The sequence below is a fragment of the Antechinus flavipes genome, chromosome 6, assembly GCF_016432865.1.
Source record: "Antechinus flavipes isolate AdamAnt ecotype Samford, QLD, Australia chromosome 6, AdamAnt_v2, whole genome shotgun sequence".
Classification (NCBI taxonomy): Eukaryota; Metazoa; Chordata; class Mammalia; order Dasyuromorphia; family Dasyuridae; genus Antechinus; species Antechinus flavipes.
The window spans coordinates 201,172,138-201,188,683 of NC_067403.1; the positions used below are offsets into that span (position 1 = coordinate 201,172,138).

The 16,546-nt window shown below is 42.7% G+C and overlaps 1 protein-coding gene across 4 annotated transcripts in view; it reads right to left on the bottom strand.

Annotated features, from left to right (window-relative positions):
* The window catches only part of DNAAF9 (dynein axonemal assembly factor 9), a 162,192-nt gene extending 152,045 nt beyond the window's left edge, over window positions 1-10,147 (bottom strand). Inside the window, exons 1-2 of one of the 4 annotated variants that reach the window (XM_051965841.1) lie at window positions 9,812-10,042; window positions 8,613-8,748 (exon numbers count right to left, since the gene is read on the bottom strand). In XM_051965841.1, the coding sequence (XP_051821801.1) occupies window positions 8,613-8,710 (98 nt within the window). In that variant the 5' untranslated portion in view covers window positions 8,711-8,748; window positions 9,812-10,042. Of the gene's footprint in view, window positions 1-8,612; window positions 9,763-9,811 lie in introns of those variants that run through there. The other 3 variants (XM_051965842.1, XM_051965843.1, XM_051965840.1) reach the window with 3 other exon arrangements.
* Between the last annotated feature and the right edge of the window lie 6,399 nt (window positions 10,148-16,546).

The following is a 16,546-nucleotide window of genomic DNA, read 5'->3' on the forward strand; positions in this document are numbered from 1 at the left end:
CTTCAAAGGAGGAAATGAATCATTTTATTATCAAATTATGCAATTTTATATTTGGATTTTGTACTTTTTTTAAAAATGGGCTGATCTTAACAGGAACTAGAATAATTTCTCTGCTATTGATTTAGGACAATTTAATTAATTTATCAGTAACGTTTATCAAGCATTTGCTATGTGCCATATAGCACTAAGCACTGGAGTTACAAAGAAAGCAAATTAAAAAACAAAACAAAAAACTCAATGTCCTAGAGTCCTTGCTGTCAAAGATTTTACACACACTAATGGAAGAGAAAACATAAAAATCAGTAGCAGAGAGGCAGTGTGTAGTAGATACTGACTGGGGAAGTTCTATTACCTAACCCTCAATACTCTAGGAAACTTTTAAGACTCTTCAGAGGCAGAGAAGGTACCAATGTGCACTGGAAGAGGGAGTTTCTCACTGGTCACTCCCCTTCAATGATGAAATCATAGGCCTAGTTTTTTAAAAAGCCCCAAATTAAATGGGTACACACAAGATCCAGACAGAGCAAGCCAATAAGGGAAAAGCACATTGGTCTGGTTTGCAGATTATCCTCTTCCCTCTTACAAAAAGAATAACATCTTTCTCAAATCATGAGGTACTATTTTTGTTTTTCAAGCTATTACTGAGAAAGTAACTGAGCCATCACCTCTGCTGGTTCTTTCAGAACCTGAAGATGGGCTTTATCTGAGCCAGGTGCCTTGAATTCATCAAGGGGACTCACGTTCTATTCTTTTGTGCACCAACTAGCTCCTTCTTGAAGTCATTTTTGTTTGATCATTTCCAATACAGAGCTCATTCTGCTTAGCAAAGAAAACCAAAAGCTAAATCAGAATGAAATGCCTGGGCTTCCTTCCTGTCATCCTTATCCCTTCTACCTTAAGCAAAGGTCCTATTCCTTTTTAGATTCCTTTTCTCCCAATGGAACTTTAAAAACAAACCAAAAATACCTGTCTTTTTGCTGTCCTTAGCTTCTCTCACCTCATTTTTATAGGCTCATCCACACCCTTACATTCATACTCTGTTACTTCAGATGAACCAAAGTTATCTATTGTCATATGAAAAGTGCTCTAAATTGCTGATTAAAGAAAAGCAAATTAAAGTAACTGAGCTACCACTTCATACCTATCTGTTTGACTATTATGACAAATATAGGAGAGACATGGGACAAATATGGGTCATTAATGTCCTGTTGCTGGAATTATAAACTGACCCCCCCATTCTGAAGAGCAATTTGGAATTATGGCCAAAGGGGTATAAAATTATGCATATCATTTAACTCAGTAATACCACTACTAGATCTGTATCCCCAAAAAAGATTAAAAGGAAAAGGACCTATGTGTACAAAAATAATTATAACAATTCTTTTTGTGATGGCAAAGGATTGGAAATTGAGGTGTGCTCATCAAATGGGAAATGGCTGAACAAGCTGTGGTATATGATTGTGATGGAATACTACATTGTGCTATAAGCAATGATGAGCTATAAGCAATGATGAGAAAAGCCTGGAAAGACTTACATGAATTGATGCAAAGTGAAATGAGCAGAATCAGGAGAACATTGTACATGGTAACAGCAATATTATAAATGATCAACTGTACATGATTTATTCTTAGCAAAACAGAGCACCAAGATAATTTCAAAGGACTTAAAATGAAATATATTATCCAATTCCAAAGAAAGAAATGATAAGTCTAAATACAGATGAAAGCATGCTATTTTTTGCTTTTTCATGGGTTTTTGTTTTAGTTTGTGTTTTCTTTAACATCATGATTAATATGGAAATATGTTGTGCATGACTACATATGTATAACCTGTATCAAAATGCTTGCTTCCTCAGGAAGAAGGATAGGGAGAAAGAGTATTTGGAATACAACATTTCTTAAAGAATTGTTTTTATGTGTAATTACATACAAATGTATATAAAATATATATTTAAAAAGTAGGAAACCTCAGAGATGAAAGAATGTTCAGAAAGGGTATGTCAATGATGTTAAATGCTGCAGAAAAGTCAAGAAGGCTGCAAACTCAGAAATGGTTTTGGAATTTAGGAATAGAGAAACAGGTAGCGAGGTGGTAAAGTGGACAGAACACTAACCTAGAGTCAGAAAGAATGAATGCAAATCCTAACTTAGATGTTCATTAACTGTGTGACTTGAGCAAGTCACTTAGTTTCTGTCTCAGTTTCTTCAACATTAAATTGGGATAATAATGCTTCTATTAAAGGGTTATTGTGATATCAAATTCGATAAATATTTGTAAAGTGCTAGTTACAGTATCTGGCACATGGAAGTCACCACTTAAAAATGCTTATTTCTCCTTTCCCATGAACAGTTTCAGTTGAGTGGTGAGGATGAAAGGCAAATTTCAAGGAGCTGAGAAGTGAGGAAGAGAGAAAATGGCAGCAACTTGTGTAGATACATTCTTCTAGGAGTTAGGCTACAAAAAATAGTGAAGACCGAAAAAAATAGCTAAAGAAACAGTGAAGCCAAATGAAGATGTTCTTTTCCACTTTTTAAACATAGACATCTGAGCAAGTTTCAAATTCATCTGATTATTCTAGGTTGTACATATATTCTCCCTTGTCCACAAAGATATGAGAGACTCTAATCAAATGACTTCCTAACAGTACTTCAATGTCTCCAACACTTCCCTGATCTATAGATCTGATAACCCTATCAAGAAAGTCTACTGGTAAGATAGGATATGACCTGTTTTTTGAGGAGCCCATGCTGGCTCAGAGTGATCACCCCCATAAATAGTCATAAGCTAGTCCTTTAGTAAGGCACTCTGGGATTTTGCAAAGAATTCAAGTCAAATTCACTGACCAAGAGGCAAAGTCAGTCAATCTGTCTCCAGTTTATCACAATTTTTTAGAGATCACTAACCTACAATTCAACCACATTCCATTTCCACCTAACATTTACTTGAGTGACTGATATTGCAAGGCACAGTGCTAGCGGTGCCATTATGCAAAAAGTTTACTTACCATCTACTAGGGGAATGAGATTAGTGCACAATTACAAATCAAATTGACTAAGTGCATAGGAGGGGTCAAAATTCTGATAGATTCACCCAAGGAAATCTCTCTTCTAGCTAGCGAGATCTGGAATATCTTGGAGGAAGTGGTAGCATCTAATCTGGGACATTAAAAATAGGAAAGATATATATCAAGAGAGAAATAGGGGTTCATGGGTTCTCATTCAGATACAAAGGACAATATGAGCAAAGTTACAAAGGCAGAATAAAGAATTGTAAATACATTTTGGCCAAGCCTAGGATTCATGAAGAATTAAGAAATAAGGCTGCAAAAGTAAATTGGAGCCAGATTTTAGAAGCTTTTGAAAGACATCTAAAGGGCTTCTGTTGATTTGGAAATTCAGAGCAGCAGATTTAGAGAGTCTCAATGGGGGTTAGAAATAGGATACTTTTTGCTTTGGATATATTGGATTTGGCTAAGTGACTTGCCCAAGTATTAAAGGTGACATTTGAACTCAGGTCCTCCTGATTTCAGGCCAGGAATACTATGTACTTCACCACTCAGCTGCCCCATGGGATATGCCTACAGAATACTCGTGCAGCAGAACAGTGATCCAAGACAATCCTAATAGACTCATGATGGAAAATGCCATCCACATCCAGAGAAAGAAGTATGGAGACTGAATGCAGACTGAAGCATATCAGTTTTGCTCTTTTTGTTGGTTTTTTCTTTCTCATGGTTTTTCCCTTTTGCTCTGCTTTTTCTTTCATGACATGACTAATATGGAAATAAATTTAACATGATTGTACAAGTATAACATATCAGATTGCATGCTGTCTTGAAGAGAAGGGAGGAAAGATTAAGGAGGGAGAAAAATTTGGAACTCAAAATCGTATAAAAATTAATGTTGAAAAGTAGTTTAAAAAAAGGAATACTCAAGCGGAGATGTGTCCGGTAGACAGTGATATGGCTTTAGAGTTCAAGATAAAGATTAGTTCTTGATATCTAGACTTGGGAATCATTTGCATGAAAATATTTGAATCTTATGAGATGACCAAAAGAAAAGGGAGGAGATGAGAGGGTTTAGGATGGAACATTAGGGTGTACCTATACTCAGTAAGCTGGAGATGGGCAATGTTCTATTGAAGGCATGGTAAAAAAAATAAGATAGGAAGAGAAGCTGGAGAACAGTGTTAGGAAAGTCAAGGAAGGAAAGAATACACAAGAGGCAAAGTTTGGGTTGACAGTGTGAAAGGCTACTAAAAGGCCAAGTAGAATGCAGGCTTAGAAAGGGCCACTATCTTTAGCAGCTGTTCCTCAGCATCCTTGTAGAGAGTAGCCCATTAGAATGGTGAGTAGAGACACAAGACCTGAGGAGGCAGGAGGACTGATGATAAGTTACAGCATCCAAATGCTTTTGATAAATCCAGGTCACCAGGCCCAAGTGAATTATATCCCAAAATACTGAAGAAAATGTGGATTATTTTAGAATCATTGGTCACCTTTTTTCCTCCCTTCTTAATGCAATCAATTGTTAGTCTTGGGGGTTCTACTCAGGCTAATTTCACTAAATCTCTTTTGACTTCCACAGCTCCCATTATTTATATTTGTGCCTGCTAGCCATGTAAGTGACTGGTAGGACAGAGTCTGGGTGTGACTGCTATCCCCGAAGCAGTCAGTCATCAGGCAGGCAGTTAGAGACTGCCATGTGAGTGAGTGAGGATTATAAAAAAGAAAACATCCCTGCTTTCAGGGAGTTTATGTTCTCTTGCAGAAGACAGGACAGACAGATAAGAGTATACAAAATAAATCTGATGAAACGGGGGAGGGAGGCACTAGCAGCCAGAGGGAGTAGCTTTAGAAAGGCCTAATGAAGGAGGCATCATCTGAGATAAGCTTTAAAGAAAACTCAGAATCTCTGAGGGGGCAAAGTGAGGAAAGAGTGTCCTCCACACATGAGGCCTGGGGAAGGGAGAGGACAGAATGGGCAGAGACAAAACATCATGTGGGAGGAAAAAGCAAGGCGAGTTTGGGAGACCATAGATCATAGTATAAAAGGGAAAAATGTACAAGCAATAAAGTCATGGAAAGGTAGATGGGAGACTGGCTGCCAGGTGCTTAAAAGGCCAAATGGAGGCATTTAGGTTTGCTCCTAGAGGTAATAGGAACTACGAGAGTTTATTGTGCTGGAAGTGAAAGATATCTGATTTTGGAGTATCACTTTGGCAGGGAAGACAGAATTCCCAAACAGGTCAATGGCTCCCGGTTCCACTGATATAGCTATGACCTTGCTCTGGTGGAGTCCTCCCTTTTCCTCCTAGCCTGATCCAAATGGTTGTGACATGAGGAAGCATCCCAAGGAACCTCATCTCAGTCATAAAACAGTTGATATTTATTTTCCAGACCAAGGGGACTCTACAGAAGGACAATCATTTGTCCTGCTACATGATGTCCAAAGACTGATCATGTTAGAATCATGGGAAATAAAGACACCACTGGGTAACTGGATGAAAATGGACCATTCATACTTTCTAGAGACACAAGATTACAAGGTCCTAGTAGATAGAAACCACACCTTTCCCATATTATTTTATAGAGCACATACCATAGCACTGCCAACAAAATAGCTCAATAAACATTTGACTGACAATTATATAATTGCCAATCAAGTCAAACAAAAAACTACTACTCTGCCTTTATAGGAAGGACTTTCTCCTAGAGAGCTCCAAGAATTTTATGCCTCTGTGGTCTCATGAACACTCTGGGCATACATCTGGACATTGAATGTACAAGTGTTCCTGCCCAACTTGGAGAGATACAAAGTGGGGCCATAATTTGATCAAGGTCTCCCAGTAAGAACTGTCTGAGCTCTGACCACAGCTTTTAAAATTCAATTCCATTCAAGCAGTACATAGTACTCTAGCTCTAGGGGCCAATCAGCCTTCTCTACTTCTGGGATGCCAAGGAACAAAATAGAACTTGTTACCAAGTATCAAGGGTTTTATGTTTGGGGGCTTTAGAAAGCACCAGGCAGGATTAAAAATGAGAATATAAACCCAGATAAACGTGATGCCAGCTCTGGGGGCCTTATCAAGACTGCCATTGGACTTTCTTATGTAGTCTTTTTTTTCCCCTGAGGCAATTGGGGTTAAGTGACTTGTCCAGGGTCATACAGCCAGGAAATGTTAAGTGTCTGAGGGCACATTTGAACTCAGGCTCTCCTGACCGAAGGGCTGGTGCTCTATCCATTCCATCACCTAGCTGCCCCAACATGCTCTCATATTAAAGAAACCCAGTAAGGCAGAAGATAGTCTAATGGTTAGAAAGTGCCGACAGATAGTTAGTTCCAACTACAAGGCACAGAGAACCCTATATATCCATCCATAATCTGGTAGGAAAAAACTCCTAACTTATTAACCCACAGCCACGAGCAATCATCCTATAGTAATACCAATTTTATCATTAAACCAATTGTTATATCATTATACCAAAAATAAATCTCCAGTTTTTCAGGGCCACAAGACCTGAAAACAGTGAAAACTTAACCAAAAGGGTCAGGGGAGAATGAGAAGAATAGAGAGAAACAAGAACAGAGTCAAGAGTAGTGAACCATGAAGGACACAAACTGGAGGACATAGCAACATCCAACAGAGAAACTCTAGTTGAGGTGAGCGTTAAAGACATAAAAATGGAAGCGTCTCAGAAACTCAAATTGGTAACCAAGACCAAGGAAAGGAGGGTGTGAGGAAGGAAAAGGTGTCTGGACCTAGGCAGGCAGCCTTTGGACACAGCTCCCTTTTTACCCTTACAAAGAAGCCTCTAAGTCTGAGCAGTCCCATTACTTTACTTTCTGGCCTCCATCACAAATAGCACAACACAACTGCAATTTAGCATGGGTCTTCAGGAATGCTACTTCACCAGTTAATCCTACCCCTTCCAGAGGACTGGCGAGTTAAAAGATTGTGTCAATCAAATGCGGTCCCCATTAGGAAAGAGCAGAACTGGTTATGTTTGACTCATTCAAAAGCAGGGGAAAAGTTAAGGGGTAGGAAAAAAGCCTGTTCCCCTCTGAAGAGAGTAGGTGGACAGATTGAGGATGGAAAGTGGAAGACATTCCTCTAGCTTAAAGCACAGCTAAGCTGCTAGTGCTGCTCCTTGGACAAAACCTTACAAGCTTTACTCCGATAGGGTACCTTTTTTAGGGTTCAGAACTTGTCTCATCTGCATTATACAAGAAACCTTTGATTAAAAAACAAACAAAAAGCAAAAAGGCAAGATCTTCTCTCAACACTGCTTTGCTAGGGCAACAGGGAAGGTATCAGCTTTCTCTGAGACATGTTTATTAGAAAGCTGACCTCTCCAAAGGTACAAAGACGTGGACACTGAAGAAGGAAAAAACACCTTCGCTTAGCGTCAAGAGCCGCGGGCTGCCCTGGCCACCAGTGATGAAGCCTTCCAAGAAGCCTGGAGCTCACGCCCAGAGCTCCCAAGATGTCCTGGGAAGTACTTTACAGAACCGAGAAACTCTTGCCATCCGTGACTAGGTCAGTCAGAAGCTCTGGGTCAGCCTGGCTGCAGCTTGGCGATGGTTGCCATAAACAGTATTCCCCTGAGACTGCAAAGTCCCCGGACACTCCCTGGAGGTCGGTGCAGGTAGAGCCAGACACCAGCCAAGGCTACTTGACCTATTTAGTGGAAGGCTCATTGACTCCAGAATGGGAGTCCAGGTAGCTCCATGTCTATGGAAAGAAAATACCATCTCTGGTCCCCCCCAACTTCAAAAACACTTTTTGGGGGAGAAATCCCTTAAACTAGGGCCTTTTCTAGCAGCCACCATTTCATTTTCCTTTGAAATCTCCTTCTGAGCTAACATTTACTGGCATTGGAGAAGAACAAAGAAAAAGAGCAGAATTTAGCACCTGACCTCCCTCCCCCCTTCTCCAGCCTGTCATTTCCTCACCCAGACAGGGGTCTGCAAGCAGAGCAGCATTCTGCAGATGGCCTCAAGTCCATGGCTTCCAGCCTTCTCCCTGCTCTCTGCTCCTCCCAACGCCCTCGCCTTCCGCCACCCTTTGCAACCGAAATGCCATTTACCCCTCGGGGATGGCTAAGACAAGAGGACCCCCTTGCCAGCCACCGGGCATCTAGCCTACTCTCGGGCATCTAGCGCGGAGCAGCAGCGGGGCACTGCGCTCCGAGCCAGCCCCTCCTTTGTCTGCTTTAAAGACCCCTGGAATGGGGACGGAGAAGAGCCAGCCCCCTCCCCCACCCCCTCTGCCTCGGCACTCCTGGATCTGAGCCTGATTCCTAGCACTTACTGAGGTGCTCGGGAATCCAGGGCATCCACCTGGGGCATTTTTTAGGGACCCCACAATCCTCTCCCCATTCCCTCCTTTCATTTGTCCCCCATCTTCCCTCCTCAACATCTCCTCCTGGCCCCTTTCCTTCTCCGAAGAGCAAGGAGCTGGGCTGCCCAAGGAAAAATGGAAGTGGGGAGAAAAAAAGGATGGCTGGGGGAAGCCTGGAGGGGGAGGCACCCACTAGGAGGCTTTTGGGGGGTGGGGGCAGCTTTGCCAGGAGTTGGGGGGCTCAGGCAAGGAAGACAGTTATCTGCACCTTGGTGGAAGTATCTGAGAGAGGGAGACGTCTTTGTGCTGGGGGCTGCTGTCAGGAAGCCTCTTCAAGAGGAGCGATGGGGGAGGTCTGGAAATCATTTTCAAGGAGGCTTCTGGAAACTCATTGGCAGGAAACACTAAGAGAGTGGGGGTCCCTGGTGAGCTGGAAGAATCCATTGTTTGGGAGAGGGGATCGACTCTGCAGGGGGAGAGGGGCACAGATGGGGGGGAGCCCAGTGGGTGAAAGTTGAGGGTAACTCATCTCAGCAGGGGCCCGGTGGGCAGAAGACACGGCAGGGGAGACAAGGGGGCGGCTGGGGAGGTGCTTTTGAAAGGAGCCTTTCAGGGGAGGTTTTATGGGGGAATGTGTGTGTGGTTACCAGGAGGCTTGGTCTAAAGGTGAGGAACAGCTTGGAGGGGGAGGCTTTCTCCGGGCAGGAGGGGTTTGGGGGCGTTGTCAAAGGAGGCCTTCGTGGGAGTACAATGAAGGTCCATGTCTGCAGGGACGTCTGGGGGAGCACTCTTTGGGGGGGGCGAGGGGCGCAGTGCTCCGGGAGGCAGAGGGGCTGCTCTGGGCGCACTGTCAGAGACCTTCTGGAGGAGAAGGCGTTGGGGGACACAATGGGGGACTGATGGGGAAAGGGAGCGGTACGCGGGCACAACGGGGGCTGGCGCTGGGATGTTTAGGGCATTGTCAGAGAGAGACCGCCTCACGGGCAGCTCGCTTGGGGCGCTGCCCGGGTTGGGGGCCGTTTGGGGAGCACAACGGAGGGCACTCTCTGGGGAGACGGCAGCTGGGGGGTTACAACTGAGGGGCGCCCGCTGGGAGAAGACCGTTTGAAGGTGGGGTCAGAGCGAAGTCTCGGGCAGCCCAACAGACGGAGCTGCCTGGGGGAAGGGACACTGGGGCAAAATGGGGGCGCAGCCTGAGGGAAGGGACGGCTGGGGACACAATAGGTAGGACCCTCTGGGGAGGTGTTTGGGGAAGGGGCGGTTGGGGGCGTTGTCAAAGGAGGCCTCTGGGGCAGCCCAATGGAGGACGCTGCCTGGGGACACAATGAGGGCGCTGCCTGGGGAGGGGGCGGTTTCGGGGGGACGCTCTCAAGGAGGGGCTGTCAAAGAGCCGCCCGAGCGGGCCGAGGCCGGGGACGGGGGCGGGGGCCGGGCCGGGCAGGGCAGCGGCAGCCTCCGCAGCGGTACCTGACGAAGGGCGATCCTGCGTTCGGGGCCCGGGCTCGCGAGCGGCCCAGCAAGCGCGGGTGAGACAGGTCCATGGCTACGGCGGGGGCCTCGGCGAGAGTCTGCAGGAAGCGCCGGCCGCTCGGAGGGGCACTCAGGCCGGGGCCGGGGCCGGGGCTGGGGCTGGGGCGGGGGCCGGAGCCGGGTCCATCCTCGGGGCGGGGGAGGGGAGAAAGGCGGGGCTGGGACGAAGAGGAGCCGCCCCCGAGGGCGGGGCTCCATTGTGGCCTGCGGGGGGCGGGGCGAACAGGAACGCACCATTCTGAGTGGAGCAAGGGGATGTCGGGAGAGTCCCCCCCCCTTTAGCGGGGGAACTGGCCTGGTCATCAGACTCTGGACACAAAAGAAGGAGAAGTTATGTCTGTCTTTGAACTCTGACCTGTATCCGAGTGAAGAAGGAACCACGGCACAGAGAAATGGAATATAAGTTGCTACGACCCCCCTCAAATGGAATAAGCGCACCCAAGAGCACAGCTGCGGGCGTAGTCACGCCTCTTCGATCCCGGCCCTCCCCCGCCCCCAGTCGTGCCTGGAAGGTTGAGTTGTGGTCTCCCTTCCCCCTCCTTCCTCCACGCACTACCCCCTTTCTGTCTTGGGCCAGTCGCCCACTCTGGGCTCTGCCTGGAGACAAGCCCCTGGGACGCCCCTTCCCATCCCACTGGGATTGGTGCGATCTCCTCCTCCCTCCCTCTGCACGCCCCCATTGGCTCGATCTTGCCGCACTGATCAATCAATCACCAATACTTGGACGAATCTGTGACAACTTGGATGTGGCTTTTCCCTTCGCCTTTCCATCCCCATCCATCCTTCGGCTGCTATGATTCTTGTCTTTGGCTTCCCGCAGATCCCCCAGTCTGCTTAGTCAGAGCCCCGGGAGACCCCCGTCTGGGTCTTTTTCAGGACTGAAAAAAGAGAAAGTCTAGTCTTGAGGGTGAATCCTTTAGAATTTCACGGATTTGCTGTATGCCCTCCTTAAATCACTCACTTAGGGACCTCTTGAACCGGGGAGGGGACTGCTCAGGCCCAGACGTTTAATTCACTAATTTATGCGTAAAATAAACATTTAGGTGCCATTCACTGATTAGTGAACCAGACTTGGTAGGAAATGAGGCACAGAACAGCCTTTTTTACCAAGTTCCAAAAAAAAAAAAGTTATATATAGGTACACATGTCCATATACACATTATGCATCTACACATACATAGACATGCATGCGTACAATCAGAATCTGGAAAGGGAAGGAGCCTCGGCATTTCTGGTCAAAACAGAAACAATTGTTATTTACAGTCACTCTGCGCCTGTGGGGCTCCAACAGTGACAAGTGGGGCTTGGCCTGAGACCTACTGTTAGTCATGAGAGCCGGTAATAAGGCCTGGTCTTAGCCGAGATAGCCCGCGAGGTTTCAGTACATTATACATCACATTGTAAGGTATCGTACCCTTACCTTCAGCTGCTCTGTCCAAAGGAATATAACGTTTGCTCACTGAAGAACAAACTAGAAACGTCCAGGATGGGAGAGAACTCCCAGGTATTAGAGGAATCAGAGGGTCCCTGATCTCACGAAACTGGCAACTTAGTAGGTTGGCCACGCTAGGGGTCCAACAGACCCCTCACTAAGTGACTCGTCCATATGTCCTTGGTGATTTCTCTTTGCAAGCAAGTCAGCCTTGGTAATATGCTATAGCTAGCTGACCCGTGGAGAACGTGCCTGATCTGGAGCCAGGAAGACTCATCTTCCTGAGTTCAAATCTGGCCTCCGACACCTCCTAGCTGTGTGACCTGGGCAAGTCATTTCACTCTGTTTGCCTCAGTTGCCTCGTCTGTAAAATGAGCTGGAAAAGGCAAAGCCCTCCAATACTCTGCGAGAAAACCCCAAATAGGCCAAGAAGAGTCTGACATTACTGAACAATACAGAATATTTGTAATCTATGTGTGTAAACACATATATTTATACAGATTCATATCTAGTATAGTAGGTCAGCTACAATTTTTATCCTGAAATCATGTTCTATGAAAAGTTGAAACCATATAGAATCACTGAGAGAATATTGGTGTTAAAAAAGATAGATTTCTCTATCAACAGTTTGGGATCCTTGAAAATGCTGAAAAACACCTTCTGAAAACCTCATTTGCTAATGATAAGGTTAGGAAATGGATGGATCTATATCTCCCCTTACTGCCTACTCCTACTCCAGTTCCTCCTTTGCTTTCATTGTTCCAGTATAGAGCTGGGCCTGAAATACCAATATCAACACACTTATCCCCTTTCTATAACCTATGATGGAGGGGAAGGATTTGGGATAGATGAGGATAAACATCAGTATGAGTGCTTCACGGTTACCACTTAAGTCTTGGCTATGTTTAAGTATGTGGCTACCCAAAAAAATGCAACACAAATCCACTTTCCTGCTCCTGAAGTGTGGGTCCGATCATGGTCTACATGGTTTGCAGGGCCCACCCAAAATACAAACAAGAACAAATGGACTTCTTCAATTGTCTATCTGACTCCATTTTATAATCTTTGCAATAAACCTTTTTTTAAAAAAATTTATTTATTTATTTTTAAAATAGCCTTTTATTTACAAGTTATATGCATGGGTAATTTTACAGCATTGACAATTGCCAAACCTTTTGTTCCAATTTTTCCCTCCTTCCCCCCACCTCCTCCCCTATATGGCAGGATGACCAGTAGATGTTAAATATATTAAAGTATAAATTAGATACACAATAAGTATACATGACCAAACCATTATTTTGCTGTACAAAAAGAATCGGACTCTGAAATATTGTACAATTAGCCTGTGAAGGAAATAAAAATGCAGGCGGGCAAAAATATAGGGATTGGGAATTCTATGTAATGGTTCATAGTCACCTCCTAGAGTTCTTTCATTGGGCGTAGCTGGTTCAGTTCATTACTGCTCCATTGGAACTGATTTGGTTCATCTCATTGCTGAGGATGGCCAGGTCCATCAGAATTGATCATCATATAATATTGTTGTTGAAGTACATAAGGATGTACTTCACTCAGCATCAGTTCATATAAGTCTCTCCAGGCCTTTCTGAAATCATCCTGTTGGTCATTTCTTACTGAACAATAATGCAATAGACCTTCTTAATGCACTTTATTTTTCCTATGTGGAAGGCATGGCATTTGAATGACTGTACATCTCAATGAGCCTGTAGTGTCCCGTCCTTTCATGCCATCAATATATTATAAATAATATCATTTCAAGAACTTTGTTATCCATAAATACCTCTCTCTACACAGGACATTCTCCAAAATGGGCTTGTCTTTGTTTGAGTCCTTACCTGTGATGCTCTTCAGTCAATTTGTGAACAAAATTAACTCTTGTATGATTTTAATATATGCATGGCGAGGACAAACCTAACTTTGACTGAAAACTTCTATTTATTGCTTCTCCTCCTTCCCTGGGAGCTGAGCAAGACAAGTCTATTTCCTGTTCTGAATGACAGCTTTTCAAACCCTTGAAGGCAACAATTATTCCCAGACACTTTTAAGTCTTTTCTTCTTCAGGGCTCAAATGGCATGATCTTAAAACCCTTCATCATCACAGTTACCCTCCATTTTCTTTAAAGCTGCATTTTGTTTAACCAAGTCAGATGCTTTTTTTGACATACATAAAAACAAACAAAATCATATCTAATGTTAAAAACAGATATTGTTAAAAATTAGATAAAGATCTAATCTACACTTTTCAGTTAGTTGTGTGATTGAAGCTCTAAATAGCATATCTGCTAAAGAAAATGGACCTTCCTGGTCCATTCCATGCATATTAGTGTCATGAGTTGCCTTTCTTTAAAAATAACTTGAATTTGGTTCTGTTCTTTTTCATTGAATTGAATCTTCCCCTCTTTGAGATAACTTCAAAATTGATCCCTGAGGTTTTTAAACTTTATTTTCTGTATATATTTGGCCACTTCAACTTGTTTTTCTTAAGTGACATTTCTACTTCTTCACAAATCAAACAGGGAAGGAGGTAGCCCATATAGATATATAGTACTTTCAGATTTGTAAAAGATTTGAATCTCATCAATTCTATGAAGACGGCAGCACAAGTAGTATTAATAATAAGAATAGAATTTATATAGTACTTTCAGTTTGGCAAATTTTATTCTCACAACTCTGAAAATAGATACTATTATTATCCCTGTTTTGCAGATAAGGAAACGGAGGCAGATAAGAATAAATGACCCACCACATGATAACATAGTTAGTTTGTGGCTGAAGCCACCTTTGATCCCAGGTCTTCCCTATCACAAAGCCAACAATCAAGTAATTATTTATTGATCTACTTTATTGGTTATTGATGGGGATGCTGATACACAGAGATATGAAATGACTTATTTGGACCAAACAATTAGTATGTGGTAGAATCGTGCCTTGGACTTAAGTTCACAGTTCTTCATACCACTTGTCATCCATTAACTATTCACAGAGAACGCAGATCCAAAGAATACACTCCAGTTTTCCCACAAGTTGTTTATCTATCTCAGGAGGCCCTTTTATCAATTCATGTTCTCTTTTCCCTTTAAAAATCAGTTAACCAAATCATAGAATCTTAGAAGTTGAAGAAATGTTAAAGGTTATCTAGCTTAACCTCTAACTGAACAGGAATCCATTTTACAACTCTCTGGATAAGTGGTGATCTAGCCCTTACTGAATGACCTTCAATGAGGGGATACTTTTCAAGACAGGACATTCCACTCTGGGATAACTAATTTTTTTTTAAATTTGGCTTTATATTAAACTTCAATTTGCTTCTTTGCAACATTATTTGAAAAAGAGGTCCATTAGGCTTTACTAGACTCCTAAAGAGGTATATGAGTCCAGTAAGATTAAAGACCCCTGATTTATAGTTATGCCTAATAATACCTTATATATATTTCCTCTAATTCAATTCGGCCTGTTGTTCAGGCCCATTAAGATAATTTTGGATTTTAGCTGTGTCACTCAGTGTGTTGGCGATCTCTCTCAAATTTGTATCATCTATAAATTTTTTATAAGCATTTTAAATCAGTGACTTGGATCAATTCCTTCTCAGTATCCAATCCTTTCTAACTGTGAATCATTCAGAAAGCTCTGTCCTGGATCCTCTTCTGTCTCCATATTGTCTTACTTGGTTGGCCACCTCTACAATTCTCATAAGTTTGATGTCTTTGTGCTGCTAATTCTTAAATCTACATGTCTAACTCTAGTTTTTCTCTTGAGCTTGAGTCATATATTGAGAAACAGCAATGTGTAGTGTGTCGTAGATAAGAGCCCTGGAGTTGGGGTCAGGAATGGAGTCAAGAACTCGATTCAAATCTTGCTTCAGACACTAGAAATGTGATCTTTGGCTAGTCATTTAACTTTTGTAGGCTGTCAGTGATCTCCAAAGTCTCTTCCAGATTTAAAGCTATGATTCTAAGATCTCCAAAAGCCTATCATTTTCTAAGTATCGCATATTCAACATGCCCCCAAGTCATTATCTTTCCCTCCAAAACCCACTTCTCTTTGAAACTTCCCCACTTTTATCAAGGGTACTACCACCCTCTCAATCACTCAGGTTTGCAATCTTAACATTTTTCTCAACTCCCCACTTTCCCTTCAATTAAATGAATCCTTGTTGCCTTCAGGATCAACCATTATTTTTTAAAGTTCCCTACAACCTGACCCCAATCTCCATTTCTAGCCTTATTCTATCAATCCAGTCAGGTTGGCTTTCTTGCTGTTCTTCACACATTTTCCATCTCCAGAACTTTAGTTTGGCAGTCTCCCATGCCTGCAATGAACTTTGCTCTCACTTCCATCTCTCAGAACTTCCTATTTCTTTCAATACTCAAATCAATCACCATTTTTATATGAAGTCGTTCTTGATCTCCGCAGCTGCTGATGTTTTCCCAATTATCTTGGGTTTTTTTTATACATATTTTATAAATATACTCATATGTGTGATTTCCTCCAAAAGAATGTAAGCTCAAAGTCAGGAATTATTTCATTTTTATTTTTGTCCTAGTAAGGCCTGGCACACAACAATTGCTAAGTAAATGTTTCTAACTGAATAATTGAGATCAGCCATTTGATGAAGTCTGAATCCACCTAATTGTGTTATTATTTAGTTTATAGATGTCACACTCTTAGCCTGAAGGACACTCAGTCAGCAAAACTCTAAGTGCTGCCTGAACCAAATTAAAACTGGGAAATGTTCAACAAAATATATAAAATACAATTTATGGCTTTCTGAGCCAATACATAATCCACAGCAATCCCTTTTTATTTGAAGTTGATGCCACTGAATTTTAGTCCATATCCCATCCTCTTCTCAAGAAGAGAAAAATAAGAGACTTTGTTAAATGTTTTGTGAAAATCTAGGTAGCCTATGTCCACAATATACCCCATATCTATCAATCTGATAGTAAAGCTGTAAAAAAAAATGGAAATGATGTTAGTTTGACATAAGCCATTCTTGACAAAAGTACCCTGCCTCTTTTCTAGCTGTTTACCAGCCATCCTTTTAACAATATGTTCTAGAATTTTGCCAACAGTTGAAGAAAGATTCATTCCCCTTTTCTTCATCATCATCAGATTTTTTTTTTTTAATGATTTCAGAATTTCATGAGAGCTGCTCATGTTTCCTGGGATGACATCATCCATAGAATTTTAATCTGGATTCATAATTATCCTTCTTTTGAATT